This window comes from Equus caballus, chromosome 20, assembly GCF_041296265.1.
Source record: "Equus caballus isolate H_3958 breed thoroughbred chromosome 20, TB-T2T, whole genome shotgun sequence".
Lineage (NCBI taxonomy): Eukaryota > Metazoa > Chordata > Mammalia > Perissodactyla > Equidae > Equus > Equus caballus.
This window is the reverse complement of record NC_091703.1, coordinates 7,978,848-8,000,936: the sequence shown is the minus strand read 5'-3', so window position 1 is coordinate 8,000,936 and position 22,089 is coordinate 7,978,848. Positions and strand designations below refer to the sequence as shown.

Here is a 22,089-nt window from a genome sequence, read left to right as displayed (position 1 = left end):
AATCATGAGTTCAGCAGACTCTGGAACCAGTCTCAATCTATGATAATGTGAATTAGTTTTAAGTCGGAAATAGAACTAGAGTGTCAGATGTTTTATTGGTAAAACTATGGCATGAATAGGGGCTGTAAATCAATAAAGAAAGTTGGAAGTGGAAGGCAGGTGGTGGTTGCCATCATTGGTGTTGAGAGTGTTAAGATTAAGTCATTTCATGAGGGCACTTGCATCTCTACCAGACTCAAGTTTGGACTTCCAAGGTTGTTCTATTGAAGGAGGTGGATAGACTTTGGTTAAAAATGCTAAACTATTCTGAGAAAAAATAAGACAAGCCAGGTCATTAATCTTAAAATTGTCAGCTGAATTATTTTCAATGAGTCCTGATGTCTGGCGTCCTGGGAGGCAGGGAGGGCATTTGGATTAAGTTTAATCAATAGGTACATATGGCAAGAGATGCATCCAGGTAATTAATTATCTAACAATTAAAATAAATCTGTGGTGTCACCCTCCGCCAAGTGTCACAAGAGCAAATTCCAGCCAGAAGAGCAAACCCCACTGAGGACCCACTTTGTAAATTCCTAACTTCCTATTAGCTGCGATTTCTAAATTTTATTTTCAGGAACGTAGTCTCATTGGCTGGGCTAAAATAATACTACTTGGATAGTCGTATGGTTTGCAACTGAACTGTTGGAATCCTGTTATTGGGATTCTATTCCACTTGGCTTCATATGGCCCCGGCTGCGGTTTGGAATGATTGCACAGCAAGGTTTCTCTCTGCAGCCCCGATGCTAGACAGCAGCACCCCTTCATCAGTATGGAACATTTGAGGACAACACGTGCAAAGGGTTTCTCACATTGGTAAAGAAGAAAGTCCCTTATGAGAAGCGATTGTTCACTATGTATGCATTCAATTTTGGTGATGTGTTTTGTTGTGGTCTGTCCTTCTTTCCTACAGTTTTGCGCTGCCTTGGGATACCAGCAAGGGTTGTTACCAATTATTTCTCAGCCCATGATAATAATGCCAATTTGCAAACAGACATCTTCCTGGAAGAAGATGGGAACGTGAACTCCAAACTCACCAAGGATTCGATTTGGTGAGTTTGATTTTCAAGGGCATTTGCTGATAACAAATTAAAGTGACATCACGTATTAACTACAAGGCAGACTCAGTCTAATGTTTCTTTCGCTCCTATTTTGAGGACTGTTCAATACCACAGGCAGAAATATTTGATGGTCAGAGATTGTTTTTAGCTAATGAATGAGAAATGTTACTGAACAGGCAGTTTACGTTCCTAGTAATAAAGCTTGATCATCCCATTATGACAGCAACCACCAAAAAAGGCCATAGTTTTAGTACCTAGAGCCCACATTAGTTCCTCTCTGCCTTAGTACATGAACAGTACAGTGAATGGCAGAGGTATGGGAGCCATGCATTCTCTACGTCAACAACACTCCAGGAGTAGTATAGCTAACGTTTATTGAGCACTCACTATGTACCAGTCTCTCTGTGTGCGTGATCTGGTCTAATTCTTCTAACAGTTTTATCAGGTGGGGGCTTATTAACATCTCCATTTACCGATGAGGAAACTGAGGCCCAGAGAGGTTAAAGTAATTTGCTCAAGCTCACACATCTGGTAAGCTGAGAGTAAAACCCAAGTGCATCTGACCCTACCCACAGCCTCTTTGCCTGTGCAATGCAGGATCGCTCTGTGAATGTAAAGGTGTGGTTCTCTTTGCCTCGTCTTTCATTCAGAGATAGACACAAGAGGAAAGTTGAAATTGTGACCAAATACCAACCACATGGTTCTTTCACTGCCCTGAGCAGCTGTGTCACAAGCTGGCTACAGGGAGTTTAAGATCCCAAAGAAATTTCCTTTTTCCGTGGGACCCCCTCAGTCCAAAGCAATACTAAAAAAACGAGGGAAAAATCCTGAGAGTCCAAATTTAAAGAATATTTACAAAGGTCTGTACAGGAGAAAATTGCCAGGCATCGAATTAGGTGGAACTTTCAAGCCAAAAATGTGTCCCCTACGTTTGTTCTTTATAAGTAATAAAGCTAACACATTGTCAGTTGTAAAAGCATCTGAATGGGGTGGTAGGAAGTTACAAGCTCATTTTCAGAAAAACTAAAAGTTAGAAGTGCCCTAACTCCCTCGTGTTACAGGAATGGATCACAATCGTAGGAGCAGTATTAACTTGCCAGTACCTGCAAGCACGCATCTGAGAATGTCGAGAGAAGGAAATCGCTGAACCAGTAGCAAAGTGCTGCTGTGAATAAAAATTAGCGCAGTGCATTTGAAGGGAAGGAGCTGAGCAATGGCAAGCTGGAGAGCACAGGCAGGACAAAACCTCACCTCTGTAGATTGAACAGCAACTTACAGCACCCTTGAGCCCTTGAAATTACGGTACAGCAGCCCTGCACGTATATGGAATGACAAAACAGGCCAAAATAGCTGCCCCAAAAGCCCGTTTTGACAGTCGAAAATGGCAAAATGAGAATTATTTGGGATTCTGCATTGAGTACCTCACTCTCATGCGTGCGTGCTCACACACACACACGCACTTTCTCTCTCTCTCTCTCAATGCCTTTGTAGCCAACTGCAGTTCAACATTATTTCTCCCTATTCCTTGACCCAAATGCCTCCCACCACAGATCCACACAGGGTACCCCACAAATAGCCCCGGGAGGCCCTGAACAAAATTGATCCCAAATTGTGAAGACGATAGATCTTGCTCTTGGTAACGCTTTCCTCTTTCAGCTTCCTGCTCCAAATTCCTTTCCCTGTCCCCCTTTGCTCTTTCACTGCCTTCCCCAAATATCCCATCACCCTGGGACTCGGTTCCCTGTCCAGGACCCTCAGCCATCCTCCACAGCCAGACCACTGCCCTGGCTTCCTCCTTCCTTCCCTTGCTTGCTGTGTAGTAGGTTTTCAATACACAATGACCGAGACCGTCGACCGTCTGACTAACTGAATGGCTGGTGTTAATCCAGCTCGTCGCCAGACCATGGAGCACAGGGATTAAAGGGTGCTCTGCTACTGACCAGCTGTGTGACCTTTGGCAAGGCACAACCCCTCTGTGCCTCTCTTCTCTAAAGCGGAGATGACAAAGTTTCCTTCTTCACTCAGCACAAGCCAAACATAACAGGTGCCTAATGAATGTTAGCTGTCCTTCTTGCCTTTATTATTAATCACACAGCTGGAATTTCTCGGAGGCATATGTTGGTTGCCATCAACCTAAATGTATTGAAGCGGTCAGTAAAAGAGGGGTGCCCCGTGTCCTAACCTGATTGTGCTATTTCTGTCACAGGACATTTTTAAAACAAAAGCAGAAACTTGTGCCTCTCCAGGGCAAATACTAGTGGACCCTAGAAACTATAGATGTTCCAGAAAACCAAAAGTATTTCTAAAACCCTCCTTGAATGAGGAGGCTGACGGGGACTGTCCCTGGACACATCAACCAGTATGTGGTCACCACAGCCACACCCCTCACGCCAAGCTCTGGCTTGGACAGTTACTTGCTGTGTGACCTTGAGAAAATGGCTTCACCTCTCTGAGCTTCAGTTTTGTCATCAGTAGAATGATAGCAGTCCTAATTAGTAGTTACCAGAGAATTAAATGAGGTAATCCAGGTAGAGTACTCACCGTAGTGCTAGGCCCAGAGAGAGTGCCCAGTCAGTGCCTGCCAATTAGATTAGTAATGGCCACTGGTAAGAAGCAGGGGCCGCCCGAGCTGTAGGGTTGGTGAGCTAGGGAGGGGCTGGGAGGCCAAAGGCCTACAGAGGCTGAAGGGAGGGGAGGGAGCACCTGGTGGGCATCAGCTGACCACTGAGAGGCCAGTGCAGCGTGGCTGGTAACACGTGGTCTAACGAGTTTCCTAGCAGGGGTCTCAGACTCCCTTTCCTGCACAGGCTCCAGGCAGACAAACTCTCCCCAATTCCTTCTGGGTCTGTACAAGCCTCTGCTTTCCTGGACCTGCCCCTCCTCCTCTCTTTCTAAAGGAAACCATGAGAATGATTGCCTGGTTTCTCGCCCTTGTGCCTGCCCCATCTCTTCAACACTGAGGTCCTGGTGCTACACAGTTGGCGGTGAATTAATTTGTCGGTTGGGTCTCAATGACCCAGGGTCTCTATGACTCAGCCAGTTCCCACGTGCCCAAAGCAGAAATCAGGCAGTACGGAGGGTCCAGAGCGAGAGCATGGGAAAGCACGTGAGGATGTGTGATGCTTAGTACACTGCAAAGCCAGGGGAGGCGAAGTGTGGATTTCACCCCTTGCTCTGATTCTTCTCCTGCTATCACTACACACCGTCCGGGTCTGACAGCCTCCTGGTTTGCCACCTGAGGTCCCTGCGTGGTGAATTTCCCCTCCGAGAGTGCCTCTCCCCACGGGGCAGCAATTTTGTGCAGAGTGGACACACTGTTGATGCCAACAGTGAGCTTCTTAGTGATTAAGGAGAGGGAGGGGCCAAGGAACCTTGAGGGCACAGCTGGGCAGAGTAATTGGACCTCAGGGCAGCAAATGAAATTCCAGGTGGGCCAGTGCAAGGTAACATATCCTGGAAGGTGCAATTTAAGCCGCCTGTGCCCACTGTGCTGATGGGTTTTGAATTATGTGTAACCTCTGGGGGAAGGCATCGATGAATCGCCGAGGACAGTTTAATGAAGATTTTGCTCAAGGTTTAGCTGCAGTCCAGACAGTGACTAGGGACCCGACGGCTCGCTGAGGAGGGAGAGTGAGGGCTCACTCCGATGGGCAAGGGGTAGAGTGGCGGTTTGGGCTCACCTTGAAAGAGCTCAGTTTGGTCACCTTACTATACAACAATCACAGTGGCAATAGAAACAGTTTTGAAAGAAAGAAATGGTGGCACTTACTATGGTCATGGAAGGTAATTCAGTGAAAGGCTTCTCTCCTCCTAAATGGAAGCACTAACCTGAGTCCTCCTGCTAGAGAGGACGTAGTCAGATTTGATGAATCCCAATGAAAGAACTGTGCCCACCTCTTGACTTGCTCCCACCAGAATGCAACCCCCAAGGGAGGAGCAATGTCAGATCTATTTTATTTTTGTTTTGCCAGCATGTGACAGGGTGTAGGGCATAGAGCAAGGACTTAATAAGTGGACTTAGTTGGAAAAGTTTAAAAATGTTCTTTTAACTGACTAAGCATCATTTAATTCATTCAACAAACACTATCATGCACTAGTATGTCTGAATACCAGATGCTAAGGATTCGGAGAGAAATTAATTAGGGTCATTGCCCTCGAGGAGCTCCATTCAGTGTTCTATATAACCACACATAGAACATTCTATGAAAAACATAAGATGGGCTGTAACATGAGCCAGGAGTCATGGAGACGAGGGGAAGGGACTTTCATCCTAAGCGCAGGGGAGCAAGGAGAAGGGCTGTTCACATAGGAAGTGGTCACGGGCTCAAAGTCACTATCCCTCTGCAATCTTCTGCCTGTGCTATTCAGACATAATGCCCAAGAAATGACGTTGGCTCACAGATGAAACCCAGCGGCATGTCTGTAAAAGTCTAAGGGGCTGAGGTGAGACAGCCAGAGACCAATCTGCTTCAAGGACCAGGCAGGCAGGCATGGAATTTCATGCAGAGGTGTCCTGTATTATTATGACTACAGCTGTTGAATGTTAGAACTCACTCTAACTCTCATGAGCCAGCCCCTTGCCACTTGTTCCTGTACAACGTGAAGAACACCTGGCTCTTTGCCTGCCTTCCTGAAGGGGCTAAGGCCCCTAGACTGTGCATTCACAAGGAGCAGGTGGAGTTAATGCTGAATGGGGATGGGGTGGGCCGCTGTTACCCATCTATCACCGCCTCTCCCATTTCTCTACCCTCTAGGCGCTGTCCAATCCAAGGTCCTGCCCCTAGATTTCTTAGTTTTAGAGGGTCCAATTTCCTTTAAGACAAACCCAGCTCTCACTCTCTTAGATTCAGAGGGTCCAACAGTCTACAGTATCCCAGATTCCCTCTTGGAGTCAACAGCTTCCTGGACCCTGTAACTCCTTTCTGCCCGGCTTCTAAGCCCACCCCCGTATGCCCCTTTCCATCCTGCTCACACTCCCAGAGGAAGTCGTTCATCTCCAGACAGTGGAGTCCCAAGTGAGGTGCTGTTCCTGCCCTGGGGATGGCAGGGAGGGGGGCTGAGCACATGTGCGGACACCAAGACCTATAAGCTGAGCCAGCTGCTTCTCAAAGTCCAGCTGATTGGCCAATTGACAGATGTAGAAAACAGCCTAACTCAGAGTTTTAAGCATCTTATCTTAAAGATAATTGTAAAAACGGTGAGCGCTAAAACAATTAGCAAGAGTCTTTACTTGCTTTATTGCCTTCTCATTTGAAATTAAGTAGGTTTGATTAAACTGGCTTTTTCAATTTAACTGTTTAAAATAATTGTGAACTAACAAGTTTTTATTTATCAGTCTCAGCTCAAAGTTGTGACAATCTAAGAATTAGTCAGTGATCCAAGTGGAAAGAAATTACAGTTTTATTTGTTTTTCCTCAGGGCATCATGGAAAAACACCAAATTAAATCAAACTATTCTTGTAACTTTTTCCCTCCCTCTCTCTCTCCATAGTGCAAGGCAATACGATTAGCTCTGCCACTAATTAGCTGGGTGACTTTGGGCAAGATGCTTAATTTTTCTGAGCCTTAATTTTCTCATACGTAAATGTATGAATTTGGCCTTAGTGAGGTGTAGGATCCTTTCCAGCTCCAAAATTATTTGTTTTAAATGAATTTCACCGCTCTCCCAGCCAGGCCTTTGCTCGCATATTCAGCAGGTTCTGCCACTTGCTGTGTGTGAAAACCTCCTCACCTGCACAGGGCCTGGCTCTGATCTGCTCACTCACATACAGGAGCCGCTTTGCAAATTGGCCTCACAGCAGCTCCCCAGGAAGAAAAGGAACAGAAATCAAACACACTACAGAAATGTCTGTAGTTTTTTGGCTGCAGTCGTTCAGTGCGTCCGGTTCTTTAAAAAAAATAAAATTCCAACTGCCTTCAGTGCTTTTTGGAAAGAGCATAGTTGTTATTGTTTTGTTTTATTGTTTCACTCTAAATGCAAAAAACTCTGTGCTACAATGGGTAGTATTGAATCTATGAACAAAGCTCTTTCAAAGCAAGTTTTAGAGCAGAAATTAAGCAGCTTTCATACTGGGAGCCAGCCCTGGGGGTGACAGAGCCACCATCCTAATTCTTGTCACAGCCTCTGCACTTGGCGTGGTGGTTTGCACAGTGTAGGTGCATCTTTGAAATCTAGACTGACCCACCTTGTACGTTGTTCTGGATGCTCAGTGTGTTCCAAATAGTTGGACTTTCATATGGTTATATTATTCTAAGTTTTAATCACTGCATGTGAAAAAAAAGAATTATCCAAAAGTAAATTCCAAATTAAAAAGTAGAAGAAAATTTCTGAATACAGATCAAATTGCTTAAGGATGCTTAAGGGTTTGTAAAATTATTCTGTGATGCATCCAAGTCACCAATTCTGAACAGCTACCAAAGCTATTTATTTTCAAATAGATGATCTTGTTACCAAATTACTGTCAGCAAAATTATTTTTGAGAAAATCACCTGGAGTTAGATCATGAGAGCTGTCTTTAGAGAACTAAGAATATATACCATGAATCCACAGCCGAGTCTGGAAGAAAGGATTGAGAAGCTATTTGCCGCCTCCAAAGAATCTAGATAGTTCATGCTTATGGAGGACTTTCTTTGTGCCAGGTCCTCATCTGAGTGGATGACATGTAGTAACTCATTTAATCCTTCCAACAACCTATTAAGGTAATGACTATTATTGTCCTCATTTACAGATGAGGAAACCGAGACCCAATCACTGAACCATGATCACCAGCCAGGAAGTGGCAGAGCCTGAATTACAAACCCACGGGGGCTGACTCTAGAGCCCACTCTTTTTTAGTAACACCTTTATTGAAATGTAATTCACATGCCAGTAATTATAAAATTGTGTGGATGGACTTAAAATGTAGAAAGATATAATCTGTTTACAATAACAGCACAAAAAGCAGGGAAAATGGAGCGAAGTTTTCATATGTTATTGAAATTAAGTTGGTATTAATCTGAACTAGATTGTTTTAGGTTATGATGTTAATTGTAATCCCCAGGGAAACCACTAAGGAAAAAACTAAAAAATATGTAGTAAAAAGAAACAGAAAAAGAATTAAAATGGTACACTAGAAAATACCTATTTCCATAAAATAAGGAAGTAATGGAGGAATTGAGGAAGAAAAGAGACATATACAAATAGAAAGGAAATAGCAAAATGGCAGATGCCAATCTACTTATCAGTAATTACATTAAATGTTAATGGATCAAACATTAAGATTTGTTTGATGGCCTAACATGATCTATTCTGAAGAGTGTTCCATTTGCACTTGAGAATAATGTGTATTTTTCTGTTGTCGGGTGGGGTGTTTTATAGATGTCCATTAGGTCTAGGTGGTTTGTTGTGTTGTTCTAATCGTCTATTTCCTTGTGAATCTTCTACCTGCTTGTTCTGTCCATTATTGAAAGTGCAGTATTGAAATTTCCAACTTTTATTTGTTGAATTGTTTTTTGTTTGTTTCTATTGAAGAATAATTGACATATAATATTATGTTAGTTTCAGGTGTACAATATAATGATTCAATATTTGTCTATATCACAAAATGATCACGATAAATCTAGTTAACATCTATCCCCATACATAGTTACAAAATGTGTGTGTGTGTGTGTGTGTATGAGGAGGACTTTTAAGATATATTCTCTTAGCAACTTTCAAATATGCAATATAGTATTACTAACCATAGTCATCATGTTGTATATTAAATCCACATGACTTATTTATTTATTTATTTATTTATTTTAAAGATTTTATTTTTCTCCTTTTTCTCCCCAAAGCCCTCCAGTACATAGTTGTATATTCTTCGTTGTGGGTCCTTCTAGTTGTGGCATGTGGGACGCTGTCTCAGCGTGGCTTGATGAGCAGTGCCATGTCCACGCCCAGGATTCGAACCAACGAAACACTGGGCCACCTGCAGCGGAGTGCGCGAACTTAACCACTCAGCCACAGGGCCAGCCCCACTTATTTATTTTTTAACTGGAAGTTTGTACCTTTTGGCACCCTTCACCCATTTTGCCCACCCTCCACCCACTGCTTCTTGTTGAACTGTAAAAATTGTTTCTTCCTTCAATTCTGTCAGTTTTGCCTCCGTGTATTTTGGGGCTCTGTTATTAGATACAGTATGTTAATGATTGTTCTGTCTTTCTGAAAGAATTATCCTTTTGTCATTATAAAATGTTCTTCTTTATTTCTAGTAACAGTATTTGTCATAAAGTCTATTTTGTCTGATATAAATATAGCCACTCCAGCTTTCTTTTGGTTCTATTTGCATGGTATACCCTTTCCATCTTTTTACTTTGAAACTATTTGTATCTTGAACATAAAGTGTGTCTCTTGTGTACAGCATAGAGTTGAATCATGTTTTGTTATCCATCTTGCCAATCTCTGCCTTTTGATTAGATTGTTAATCTATTGACATTTAATGTAATTCCTGATAGGGAAGATTTACATTTGCCATTCTGCTATTTCCTTTCTATATAAATTGTCTTTTTTCTTCCTCTATTCCTCTTTTTCTTCCTTATTTTGTGTAAAATAGATATTTTCTAGTATACCATTTTAATTCTTTTTATGTTTCTTTTTACTGTACTTTTTTCAGTTTTTTTCTTAGTGGTTTCCCTGGGGATTACAATCAATATCATAACTTAAAACAGTCCAGTTCAGATTAATACCAACTTAATTTCAATATAAAAACTCTGTTCCATTACCTCTGCTTTTTGTGCTGTTATTGTGATATAAATTACATCTTTCTACTTTATAAGCCCATCAACATGATTTTATAGTTAGTGCTTCATGAAGTTGTCTTTAAAATCAGAGAAGGGAAGAGTTATAAACAAGTATATATTTATACTGTCTTTCCTATTTGTCTGCGTAATTACCTTTACCTTCTTTTTTCAAGTTAGTTTTGTTAGATATACAATTCTTAGTTAACAATTTTTTCTTTCAGCAGTTTGAATACATCATTGCACTGGCTTTTAGCTTCCATGGTTTCTGATGAGAAGTCAGTTGTAATCCTGTGGATGAGCCTTTGTACATAATGAATCATTTTTCTCATGCTATTTTCAAGATTTTCTCCTTGTCTTCAGCTTTTGACATTTTGACCTTGAGGCATTTAGGTGTACATCTCTCTGAGTTTATCTTGTTTGGAGTTATTTTAACTTCGCAGATGTGTATATTAATGTCTGTCACCAAATTTGGAAAGTTTTCAGCTATTAATTCTTCAAATATTCTTTCTGTCCCCTTCTCTCTTTTCTTCCTTCAGGGAGTCTCATTATAATCATGTTGGTACATTTGATACTGTCCCACATGTCTCTGGAACTCTCTTCATTTTTCTTCATATTTTTTCTTCTGTTATTCAGACTGGATCATTTCAACTTACATTTTCAAATTCACTGATTCTTTCTTCTTTCTGCCTGCTCAAATATACTTTTGAGACTCTCTAGTGAATTTTTGAAATTTTTATCCAGTTATTGTACTTTTCAGTTCCATAATTTCTGCTTATTTCCTTTTCATAATTGCTATCATTTCATTGATATCCTCTATTCTGTTAGACATCACTCTCATGGTTTCCTTTAGTTCTTTGAACATGTTTATAATAGCTGATTTAAAATCTTGGTCTAGTAAGCCCAATATCGTGGTTTGCTCAGTGATAGTTTCTCTTAACTTCTTTTTTTTCTGTTTAGGGGGCCATACTTTTTGTGTTTTGTAATTTTTGTTAAAAACTGGACATTTTAAATAACATATTGTAGTAGCTCTGTAAATCAGATTTCCAGCTCACAGAGTCTGTTGTTGATGTTTGTTTTTGTTGTCACTGCTGTTTATTTGTTTAGTGACTTTCCTGGACTAATTCTGTAAAGTCTGTATTCTTTATCATGTGTGGCCACTGAAGTCTCTGCTGGGTTAGCTTAGTGGTCAACTAACAATTGGACAGAGATTTCCTTAAATACCTTGAATCAACAGGTCACTAGCCTTACCAAGGAGTTCTGTGTGTGTGTTGGGGTTATGTCTTCAATGCTCCAGCAGGAAGTGTACAGTTCTGCTGGAGCCTTCACTTCCTGCTTGCACAGAGACTCAAGGTCAGCCAGAAGTAAGAGATTAGGACCTTCTTGGGGCCTTCCTAGACATGCTTACAGCCCTGCACATGTTCATGGCCCTCTAAACTCTCAGGAGTATGTCAGAGTTATTCAAAGCCCCCTATGGACATCTCAGGCTCTAGGCTTTACTTTTAAGATTTTTGATGCAACATTTTATTATCCTCAACTGGTGTCACCCATTCAGGCAGCTGATGTTAAACAATTGCTTCTAATTGTTTTTGAAAAACATCCTATGAATAGGGCTATTTGCACAGACTGAGCTCTGAATCAGATCAAATAAAAATAAGCTCTGAGAGTGGAGCTTTTCACAGAGCTGCCAGACAGGTTAAATAGCGATAATTCTTTGGAGATGGGGCTTTTTTAGTTTTTGTTTAAAGATTGGAACCTGAGCTCTGAGCTAACATCTGTGGCCATTCTTTCTTTTTTTTCTTTTCTTCTCCTTCTTCTCCCCAAAGCCCCCAAGTACATAGTTGCAGGTCCTTCTGGTTGTGCTATGTGGGACACCACTTCAGCATGGCCTGATGAGTGGTGCCGTGTCTGCACCCAGGATCCAAACCAGTGAAACCCTGGGCCACTGAAGCAGAACAGGCAAACTTAACCACTCAACCATGGGGCCAGCCCCGGAGATGGGAGGCTTTTAGGGAATTCAAACACATTTTCTCCTCTTCATTCATTGCTAGGCTGCAAGTTTTTATAGCTATCATAGTTGTGAGGCTGTTGGCTTTCAAGACTACTGTGGAGCTATGGAGTGGGGTGTGGGAATAAGGCAAATTAAAATGCCACAAAGCTCCCCATTCTTACTGACATGCATTTGTTTTTATTAAATAAGTCCTCCTAGGATTGTTGTAAGTCCTTGGTTCATTTCCAGAGTTCTGGAATTTTCTGGCTTTGGTCACATTTGCTAGTGTCCTCATTGTTTATATGGAGGAGCAGGATTTTGGAGGTCCTGATTCTGCCGTTCTGGAAGTGTTTCCCCAGAGCACATTCTTAACCACTATACAAGTGGTTCCAAATTTGGGGTCTACCACACCTCTTGAGGGTTTTACATTTTGTAGGAATATTTTGGTATCTAGTATTATCTTCCTGACATATATCTGTTGAAACACATATTATTTTGTGTATATCCTTTTTTTCCTCCATTTCTTCCCTAAATTATAGGGGCTTATATTGATCTTTTAGAAATTATGTGTGTAGAAAGCTATCTATGGGTTTCATTTCAGTATAATAAAGGGGTGTTACAAAATATTTGTTTTAAAACTAGGAAGTGGCGTTGTTTTCTGAAGGTTGAAAATCACTGCACTAGACTCTCCTCCTGTTCTCATCATACACCCACCCTAGTCCCGAGGCTAGAATATCTCCAAAGAGGCGTGCAGTCCCTCTTCGACTTCAGTCCCACCTGAGAGTGAACAAGAGGGCGTTCAGGAGGTAAAATTCAGAGGTCATTACAAATACCTCTCAGGCAGTTAGAGTGGAAGAGAAAGAAGGAGGCATCTGATAAGCCACACAGAAAACAGTAAGGTATTTTTCATAAGAAAAATTTCATGTTTTGATTAATCATAAATTCTACTTAAAAGAGTCATCATGTTCACATTCAAAGCTTCCAGTTTTCAAATAATTAGAAACTAATAAAGTATCCACCACCTAAGCTACACTGAGTATAATTTCATATCTTTTGATGATTAATAACACCTCTGGAAAAGCTTCATATAAATAAGAGCTATCAAACTTAGAACATGATTCTCATATACAGCTTTATAATGCAAAATAGTACTTTGGTACCTACTGAGACTGTTGGTTGTATTTTCTAACAAATCCCTTCAATAAGCATGGATGAACTTGGCCAGAATTTATTACAGAAAGTTTTTATACATTAGAGTTAGCCAAACAAGTATTTTCAAAATCCAATCTTTTCTTCATTTGCAGGCAGGATATCAGTTCCTAATATGCTATTCCAGAGAGAGTGGTAAAGGGGGATGGCGTCTTATTTTCAAAATGAATCCAGCAGAGAGGACCCAGCAGAGTTACAGAGGGCCTTTTGCTATGTAGTAAGGGGAAATACAGCTCTTGTGGGTGGTGGCATCTACTTCCCGAGCATTTAGGGAGTTGTTTGCCTATGTGTTTGTTTTGTTTTTGCCAAATTTAGGTTCATTCTCTCATTTTCTGGTGCTGCAATGAAAAAATAAAACAGGTAATCAAAACAGGGGAGGCTATCAAAAGATCATTCCTTAATTTTCTAAAAATCCTTGTTAATAAAGCTGCTGTAAAATTCTCTGAATAAATATTCAAGAAATCAGTACCCGGGAGCTTAAGAAGAGAGTGGAAAGGCTGTATTCTCAAGACTAAGGAAAGACACACTCCCAGAAAACTTTGTAAATAGAAACAAACTTGTTAAGTACTATTGCACTGTGTATGTAATTGAATATTTCTGGGCTGGCGTTTATCCAGAATGCTAACCAGCATTTAGAATGAGCATCTTTTCTGATTGATTGCAGCTTCCAATTGCTTCATGTCTGTATCTGAGCAGTTCTTAATTACTTTGATCATCACTCCCACTATAAATACACCTCATAGTTTTATTTTGGGAGTTACAGCACATCTGCAAGCCCACCCTTCATCTTCAACCCCCTCGATTGGGGTCTCTTGTGCTACAGCAGATTGTGCTTAAGCTGTGACTTCTCATAGAGCGTCGTAAGACCCCTACCCTGCACAGAATAAGCGAAAATAAACACCTTCATTGCTTCTCTTTTTTCTTGGTGAGCAATTGGTTCCTCCAGGGAGGACTGACCTGGTTTCCCCCTGATTGGACCTCTGGCCTTTGACCGACATGACCACAGAGAGACTCTAAATACCCTTCCTGGTTTCAGCGCTTCAACAGCCCTGAACAATGAACAGCTGCATTCCGAAACAGTGTGGTGCTCCCAGCTCCCAGCTCCATAGGTGATTCCTCCAGCATGCCTCCCTTCCTCTGAATAATTCCTTATTCTCATCTTACTTCATTATCTTTCCGAACTCACAAGTTATTTTCTCGGTCCAAGCTTTCATTTCCACTTTGGAATGTCTTGTTAGACAAGCCTCAGAGTCCACCAACTTGTGCCCCCTTCTTTCCAACAGCTCCACCCCACCTCGTCCCTGCCGCCACTGGAAGGGCCAGAGTTTAACAATTCCAGGGGGTGCTGTCATTTTCGTCACCAACATCATTGTCCTTATCAGGAATCTATCAGCCGAGCCAGAGAGGTGTGACCTCACCCATGTGCTACAAACACACTAGCAATTCGCAAGATAGACAAATGCCTTCCTCCCACCCCCTGCCATTCTCAAAATAAGAGAATTCAAACACTTGGTTTACGTTTGAAGTCGGTCCAAAACATCTCCTCCAGGGCTTTCTCTCCATCTTATTTGTGCTCTCCTGCGAGCTCTAACGAGGCTGCAGAAACCAAGGTACAAGCCCTTCATCTCCTTCTTTTAGGGTCTCTTTTTCTCTGAAACCTTTCTGGACAGATTGTAAATGGGATGACCTGTGGAGTGTTTGAGCAATTAGCCAAGTTAAAGGCAGTAAAGGACTCCTTGCCTAAACTATCCACTTTCTTTACTTTGAACATACAGCACACAGAGCCGCGAAGTCCATCGTGGCATCAGCCATATTCTCTGTCCTCTTCTCCTGCATCCCGTGGGCTCTTGCAACTCTGGATGTGACCTTAGCCCGCTGTTTTCTTAAGCATTCTTTAATATGTCTCTTTGCATATTGTATTCATTTTTTTAAGCTGCATAGCAAATTACCAAAAACTTAGCATCTTAAAACAACACAAATGTGTTATCAAAGAGTTTCTGTGAGTCAGGAGTTTGGGCTCAGGTTAACTGGGCCCTCTGCTCAGGGTCTCAGATGATGGCAATCAAAGTGTTAGCTGGACTGTCGTCCCACCTGATGCTCAGGGCTCGCTTCCAAGCTCATTGAGGTTCTTTGAAGAATTCACTGCCTTGCAGCTGTAGAACTCATGAAAGGCCCTCACCTTCTTCAAGGCCAGCGGGAGAATGTCTCTGCTGCTTTGAATCTGTGGCTTGCTCTGTCCCTGACCTCAGACGAGACCCAGATTTAAAGGGTTCACCTGATTAGGTCAGGCCCACTCTGATAATCTCCCTTTTAATTAACCCAAACTCACAGATTAATTACCTTAATTACAACTACAAAATCCTCTTTGCCATGTAAAGTAACATAATCACAAGAGTGAGATTTCATCCTATTCATAGATTTCACCCACATTCAAAAGGAGGGAATTATACAAGGGTGAAGGTCATTTAAAATTCTGCCTTCTACGCATGTGTACATACCCAATGAACACATACAGTGTACGTGGTGTTCCGTAGTGTGACTTTAAAAAAATTAATATGCCATAGACATCTTTCCTGCCTCCTAAATATAGATCTGCATTTTTATGGCTGAATAGAATTCTATTTTGTATTTCAAAATAATTGATCACGTATTGGACAGTCGGCTGTTTCCAATTTTTCCCTCTTACAAATTATGCAAGGATGAGCATTCTTATGTGCTGTCTTTGCATTTGTGTGATTATTTCCTCTGTACAAATTCCAGGGAAAGGGGTTTACTGAATCAAAGGATAAACTAAACCAATGCAGGATGTCCCGTCAAGGGCCCCCAGCCGTGCAGGGCGCTTTTTCCTAGTGAGGCTCTGCCTTGGGCGAAGAGTCTCTGGGTCCTTCGTACTAATACTGCTGAATTATTAGCATCCTTGAAAGGAGTCCTAGAAATCGCCAGCTGTCACTGCAGGAAACACACAGGAAGTAACATAAAGCAAAGATGTGTTCTTCACTTGGCATCTCCATCATTATACCCCCATGAAAACTATTTCCAACGTGATTAAATAACTCTCAATGAAATGGGGGCTTTATTTTAATTTCTACACTGCTTCTTTAGAAAGAAACAACAAGGGGACTCATAACTTCGGAGTTTTATAGTTCTTCTAACTTTAAAGGGACATTGTACATTTTGATGGTATAGTGGGAAGTCAGGTTTCAAATGAAGATTCTCAGAAAATATAAAACCATGAATGTTAAAAACAAACAAACAAACAAAGGTTTAATGACACCTGCCTTGTTAGGAGATGTCCTTGCCTTCCAACCAACAAATACTTTATGAGCTCTTCCTTAGAGCCAGCTCTAGTGGCTGGGAATGTGATGGCAAGCAAGGCAGAGCCCCAAAAGTGAACCCACACACTCTAAAAATGCCTGATGGACCCGCAAGACGAAAATAGAAAGACTGTTACAGACCTATATAAAGACGCTTTAAAATAAGAAATAATCTTTCAGGAAACATCTATACTTCCCAACGTGGAGAGTAGGTAAATGGAATTCAGAAACGTCTGTAAATATTAGCCCCTTTCATGAGCCCCTCCCGCAGTACAAACCTTCTCTTCCTCCTTCACTCAGTCTTAGTAAATGGAACCATCATACAGCCCAGGAAAGTCTTCCCCAACTCATCCTGTTCTTTCCCATGATGGCTTCTCTTCCTCTCCACGCGGAGGGAGAGTAACTTAACTCAGGCTCCCATCTTGCCTCCCCACCCATCTTCCACAAATACAGATTTGCACATTTAACTTGCTCAAAGATAAAGCCTAAATATTTAACTCGGGATGAAAAGATCTCACACTGTCATCCTCCCCTATAGCATAGCTCAGTGGTTAAGAGAATGGGCCCTGGAGCTTTATTGCTAACTAGCTGTGTGACCTCAGGCAAGATTGTTAACTTCTCCATGCTTCAATTTCCTCCCTTGTAAACTGGGGATAATAATAATAGCACCTTTCTCATAAGGTGGGAACATCAGCTGTGATAATATACCTAAGGTTTTAGAACAGTGCCTGGCACATAGTACGCACTATGTGTGTTTGTCAGTTTTGTGATGTACTGCCCACCCTCACCTGCCATCCCTCTTTTTCTCCCACGTACACAAATATGAAAGCATGCTACCATCCAGCCACAGTGAACAGTGTGCAGTTCCCCAAACACACCGTGCTGGCTATGCCAGGCCTCCTTAACTTCGTCCTGACTCCTTTTGGTGACCTGCTAAGCTCCAATGTATTTTTCAGGACTCAGTTCAGGTGTCGCTTCCGCTGTGAAGCCTTCCCTCATGTCCTGAGTTTCCCCACTGAGACCCCATTGCACCCCAAATGGATTTCCACTGTAGCATGCACCACTTCAATTAATTATTTTTAAAAATCTGAGAGTTACCATTTTTGAGCATTTAACACATGCCAGGCCCTGTTCTAAATGCTTTACGTGTATGACCTTGTTTAAGCCTCACAGCAAACCTGCGAAGTGTTTTAACCATTGGTTTACCTGTTTGTCGTTCCTCCTGGATTGTGAGGCTCTTTATGAGCAGAAATCTGTGTCTTGATCATTGTCGGGTCTCTAGCACCTAGTATGGGGTCTGGTGCATAACGGGTACATAGTTAAATTAACACCTCTGAATTGAACCAATCAAAAACAAGCTAAATTCAGAGAGAGATGGGAACATGCACAAATTACCGACATTGAAGGACATTGAGGGAAAGGACGGATGGTGGCTGGATCTAAAATTCATCAGCGCTATGAACAAAGACTGCTGTAACTACCTCAGCCCACCATTAAATTGTTATTACTGTATGAATATTTTCTATAGTGCAGACGGGTTAATGTGCTCTCATTTGTTTCTGTACTGTCGTATAATTTCGGGTCTTTCCAAGGACATAATAATGCAATTCACGATGACATTTTATTCCATGCTCTTGCCTCAAGGGTCACATGCAAAGTTCTAAAAAGTTTTGCATGATCCTTGGCTCATGGGTTGCCCACCTTTGATAAAGGGTAAAGAGACACTCACCCTGACAACCTTTTCTTTTTGTTGAACACCAAATGGAAATTTGCCACAAATTATAGACAATTATAGTCAGAAGTTAATGTTGTAGTTGCTATGGCAATGATCTAAGCCCATAAACACAAGCATTTTATTGCTTGTTACAAAGGGATATGCTTTTTATAAATCTAATATATATAAATATAAAAGAAACGCAAAGATACGTGTATTTTAGTTTCAATTAACTTTTCTCCCCACCCCTTTAGCATGTGGTAAGTTCTGTTTTATTAGGCAGCAGAAAATAGTTAAGATCAAAATTGTTGAATGCGCTGATTAGAATGTTTCTGGGTGGCCTTAAAGCTGATGACGGTGGGGAAAAAGCAATGTCCAGCCATGTGAGGGCCCCCAGGGGATGCCAATGGGAGTTGACCTACCCAGCAAACTCAAGTCTGGAGCCCTAGGATATCTCTGGGAGTCCTCAATTTAGCTTAATCCATTCCAATAATTTTGGGAGAGCATATCCACGGGATTTTGAGCCACTTTTTAATTTCTTGGATCATGAATATGATGGAAAGGTTAATCTCTTTGGGGCCCTGTTTTCTAAGGAACTACCACTGCTGGAATGAAGCCTGGATGACAAGGCCTGATCTTCCCGTTGGATTCGGAGGTTGGCAGGTCGTGGACAGCACCCCCCAGGAAAACAGTGATGGTAAAACTGCTTCCTCCCCCGGGGAAATTGTTTCACTGCCCGTATTTGTTTTGCTTTTGTGGTCGCATTTGATATGGGAAACACTCCCAGGGGGAACCAACATCGGAAGGGTGCTTTCTGGGGACACGTATAGTATTACCTACCTGCCAATCAGGTTTCATTTCATCTCAATCGTCAGCTTTACTCTGATTATTTTATAACTTTTAGAAAAAGAGCATAAAACTTAGCATATATAATTCATCTACTCTTGCTTTGAAAAGCAGTTTTGAAGACAAGAGAAAAAAATATCTGTGTAAGCACTTTTGCTAGCCTATAAAACATAATTCAGTTCTCCCTTATACACAGTGATAAGAGACAAGGCAATACAGAAAATGAAAAACTCGAAAAATAATTACAGATCATCCTTTAAATTGTTGTTTTCCCAGAACCTTATTTCTTTTTATGTTGTGTGATTGCTTTCAAAACTTGAGTATGTGAGTATTCGTCGTCTCACTTGCGAACGATGCTGAGCGGTGAGTGGCAGCTGTGACTTCCCCCAGATTTTTACAAAATCGCATCACAAGCCTCCATTTCTCTTTAATATGATGATGAAAATCAGTGGCGTAGGGCCATTTTTGTTTATTTCCTCAGGCGTTGATATGAGGTATTGATGTGTGTATATATACACACATATATAAACATTCATTACATATGCATAAAAGGATCTTAGTGTAATATTGGATTTTAAAGGAGAAAGATAACACTTTCTGTGTTCCGGATAATATATGTAATGAGGAGACTTCATAATTGACTGAAGGCAGTCAATCTCTTCTTAACTGGAGAAAGCTGGTTAAAATTTAAAGAACTTTGTAAAGGTGAACATGAGCCTAATGGCTTCCCAAATGCATGTTGGGCTTCGGGTCGATGCGTGTGGGTAATGTCCAAATGCTCCAGTTGAACTTGGCATGCGTCCTTAATGTCCAAAAGCAAAAGTCAAGACAAACAAAAAACAACATAACCACTGAGGACACACTGCCATTTCCAACATTCCAGACCCCCGTTGTAAAAGGATAAATGCCACGTTAGCCAGCAGCTTGGCACACACACCTGAGCATGTGTTTGTAGGAGGAAGAATAGATGCAAGAATGGTGATGCCCTGTATTTATTTCACGGTTCCAAATTTTGGTTTGAGGAGGCGTTTCCAACAAACCCTTTTAATTACACACATTGGTGATCTGCCTTCTCTGGTCGTGGAAAGCATTTAGGCCAAATCAGTGATAAAGTTGAGGAACATGTGTTTCTGCAGAGCCGCCTCAGTGCTGTGACCTGTCCTGTATCTGGACAGAATTGAAGAAAACAAACTCATGCTCTCCTTCCTCTGTGTGATGCAGGGATGTATCGGTGTGGCCCGGCCTCCGTTCAAGCCCTTAAGCATGGTCACATTTGCTTCCAGTTTGATGCACCCTTTGTTTTTGCAGAGGTGAGTGGGAAGCTGGGGGAAGGTGCTGCTTTCCTCCCCAACCTCTTACACGTTAAAGAATAAGGTCCTGGGTTCTTCTAAATTTCCTGGGTACATGGTGATGCTTTGTGTTTGCGAAGTTAGCCAGACATCATTCCAGGCTCCAGGCTCTTAATCCTAAATGCAGTTCTAACTTAGCATTCTTACCTTGGTGTTTTGAGATTTTTTTCCCCTCAAAAGTAATTGCTTTACTAACTTTAGCTTAGTTCTCTGCACCCGTGAAGTAGGTATCAACTGCTCTGAGAAATTAAGTGACTAAATGAGTTACTCAATTAAAAATTGGTGGACACGGTCCTTGAATTGAAATTTGAGTGTGCTACTTCACTGCGAGGCTAGCCCAGCAATCATGTAAAACAAAATCGAAACCGTGGTCTCAGTCCATGCAATCCATTTCTTGCCATTCCAGGTCCTCCTCCTACCGGGGAGGGAGCACAGAGCTGCTGGAACAGGGAGGGGAGAGGAAGAGAGCTGGAAGGCAACACACTTTAAGAGCTGATGGGAACACTCTGGTACAGGATCTGAAATTCTAGAACTGGACAGGGGCTGGAACCAGAGGAGGCCATTAAAGGACACTCCAAGGAGAGCTCTGAAAAGCAGGGAGGCTGCTGGGCATACGGGGGCTGGTAGAGAGATATATGAGAGGCTGAGAGATGGGATTTACCCTAGTGTAGTTTCACCAGTAAACACACTGAAATAATATCTATCGTGTACTGAGTTCTTCCTATATAATCACTTTGCCTACCATTTGATGCTGTTAGCTACCCTTTAAAGTGGGTATTATAATTCTTCCCATTTTATAGAAAAGAAAGTTGAGGCAAAGAGTGGTTAAACAACTTTTCCGCAACTACAAGACTAATAAATACTAGTGCTAAGATTTAAAGCCAGGCAGGCACCTGAGCTCATGCTCATAACCACCACACTCCATCACTACACTAGAATGAGGAAATGTCCATTACTAAAGTGCATCAGGCACTGTGCTGGGGGGAATTCAGAAGCCTATGTCCTTTGAGAAACTCGATTCTTGATGGCAGGCGGCAATACATAAACACATCAAAAAGTAAATAAAAATAATACAACATACTGTGGAATAGTTGTCAGATGAGCAATGCAGGTGATAAATGATCTGCATTCATACATTCAGATTCATTAACTGACAAATATGGGGCAGGAACTGAAATAGGATAGCAAAGGCCATAAGACGCTGTCTAGGGAGGGAGGGTGACTTGGGAACAGACAGTAATGACACCTGCACGACAGCCACTAAGATGAGCAGAGTATCGGAGGAGCACATGGAAGGAGGGTCAGGTGTGCTCCCGGAGGGATGGTGCCAGAACTGAGTCTTGAGGGACGATTAGTAGTTATCCAGGCAAACGGGGTAAGAAAGAAGCCTGGGGAAGGAAAGAATTTGAGTCAGAGAAGACAAGTTGAGCTTCTGAACGGTGAGTAAGGGCACTTGAAAGCTACGCAGCCTCATGAAAAGTGAGGCGCCCGGGGTGTCAGAAGATGGCAGCTGAAGGAACTAGACATGGAGACCCTGTGTCCTGAGAAATGGGCATGTGGTCCTGTAAACGAGGGAATTACCACGGGGAGGGACATGAGCCTTGTGGAGCGCAGACTGGGTGGGAAGGCCGCTGAGGCAGGGAGACCAACTAGAAGGCTGTGGCATTATTCCATGCCAGAGGGAGTGAGGACCCGAACGAGACAAACGGCAATAGCAGGGGGAAGAGGAGGCAGGATTGAGATGTTTAGGAAGTAAAATTAACATAAATATTTAGACAGCAAAACCAGAAACTGGAAATACACAAAAGGAGCGG

At 41.9% G+C, this 22,089-nt stretch overlaps 1 protein-coding gene across 1 annotated transcript in view; it reads left to right on the top strand.

The window, feature by feature from the left end:
* F13A1 (coagulation factor XIII A chain) overlaps positions 1–22,089 on the top strand; it is a 156,063-nt gene that overhangs the window by 91,934 nt on the left and 42,040 nt on the right. The window contains exons 8-10 of the mRNA XM_001492684.6: positions 950–1,088; positions 18,674–18,777; positions 20,148–20,236. Coding sequence (XP_001492734.2) covers positions 950–1,088; positions 18,674–18,777; positions 20,148–20,236 — 332 coding nt within the window. The remainder of the gene's footprint in view (positions 1–949; positions 1,089–18,673; positions 18,778–20,147; positions 20,237–22,089) is intronic.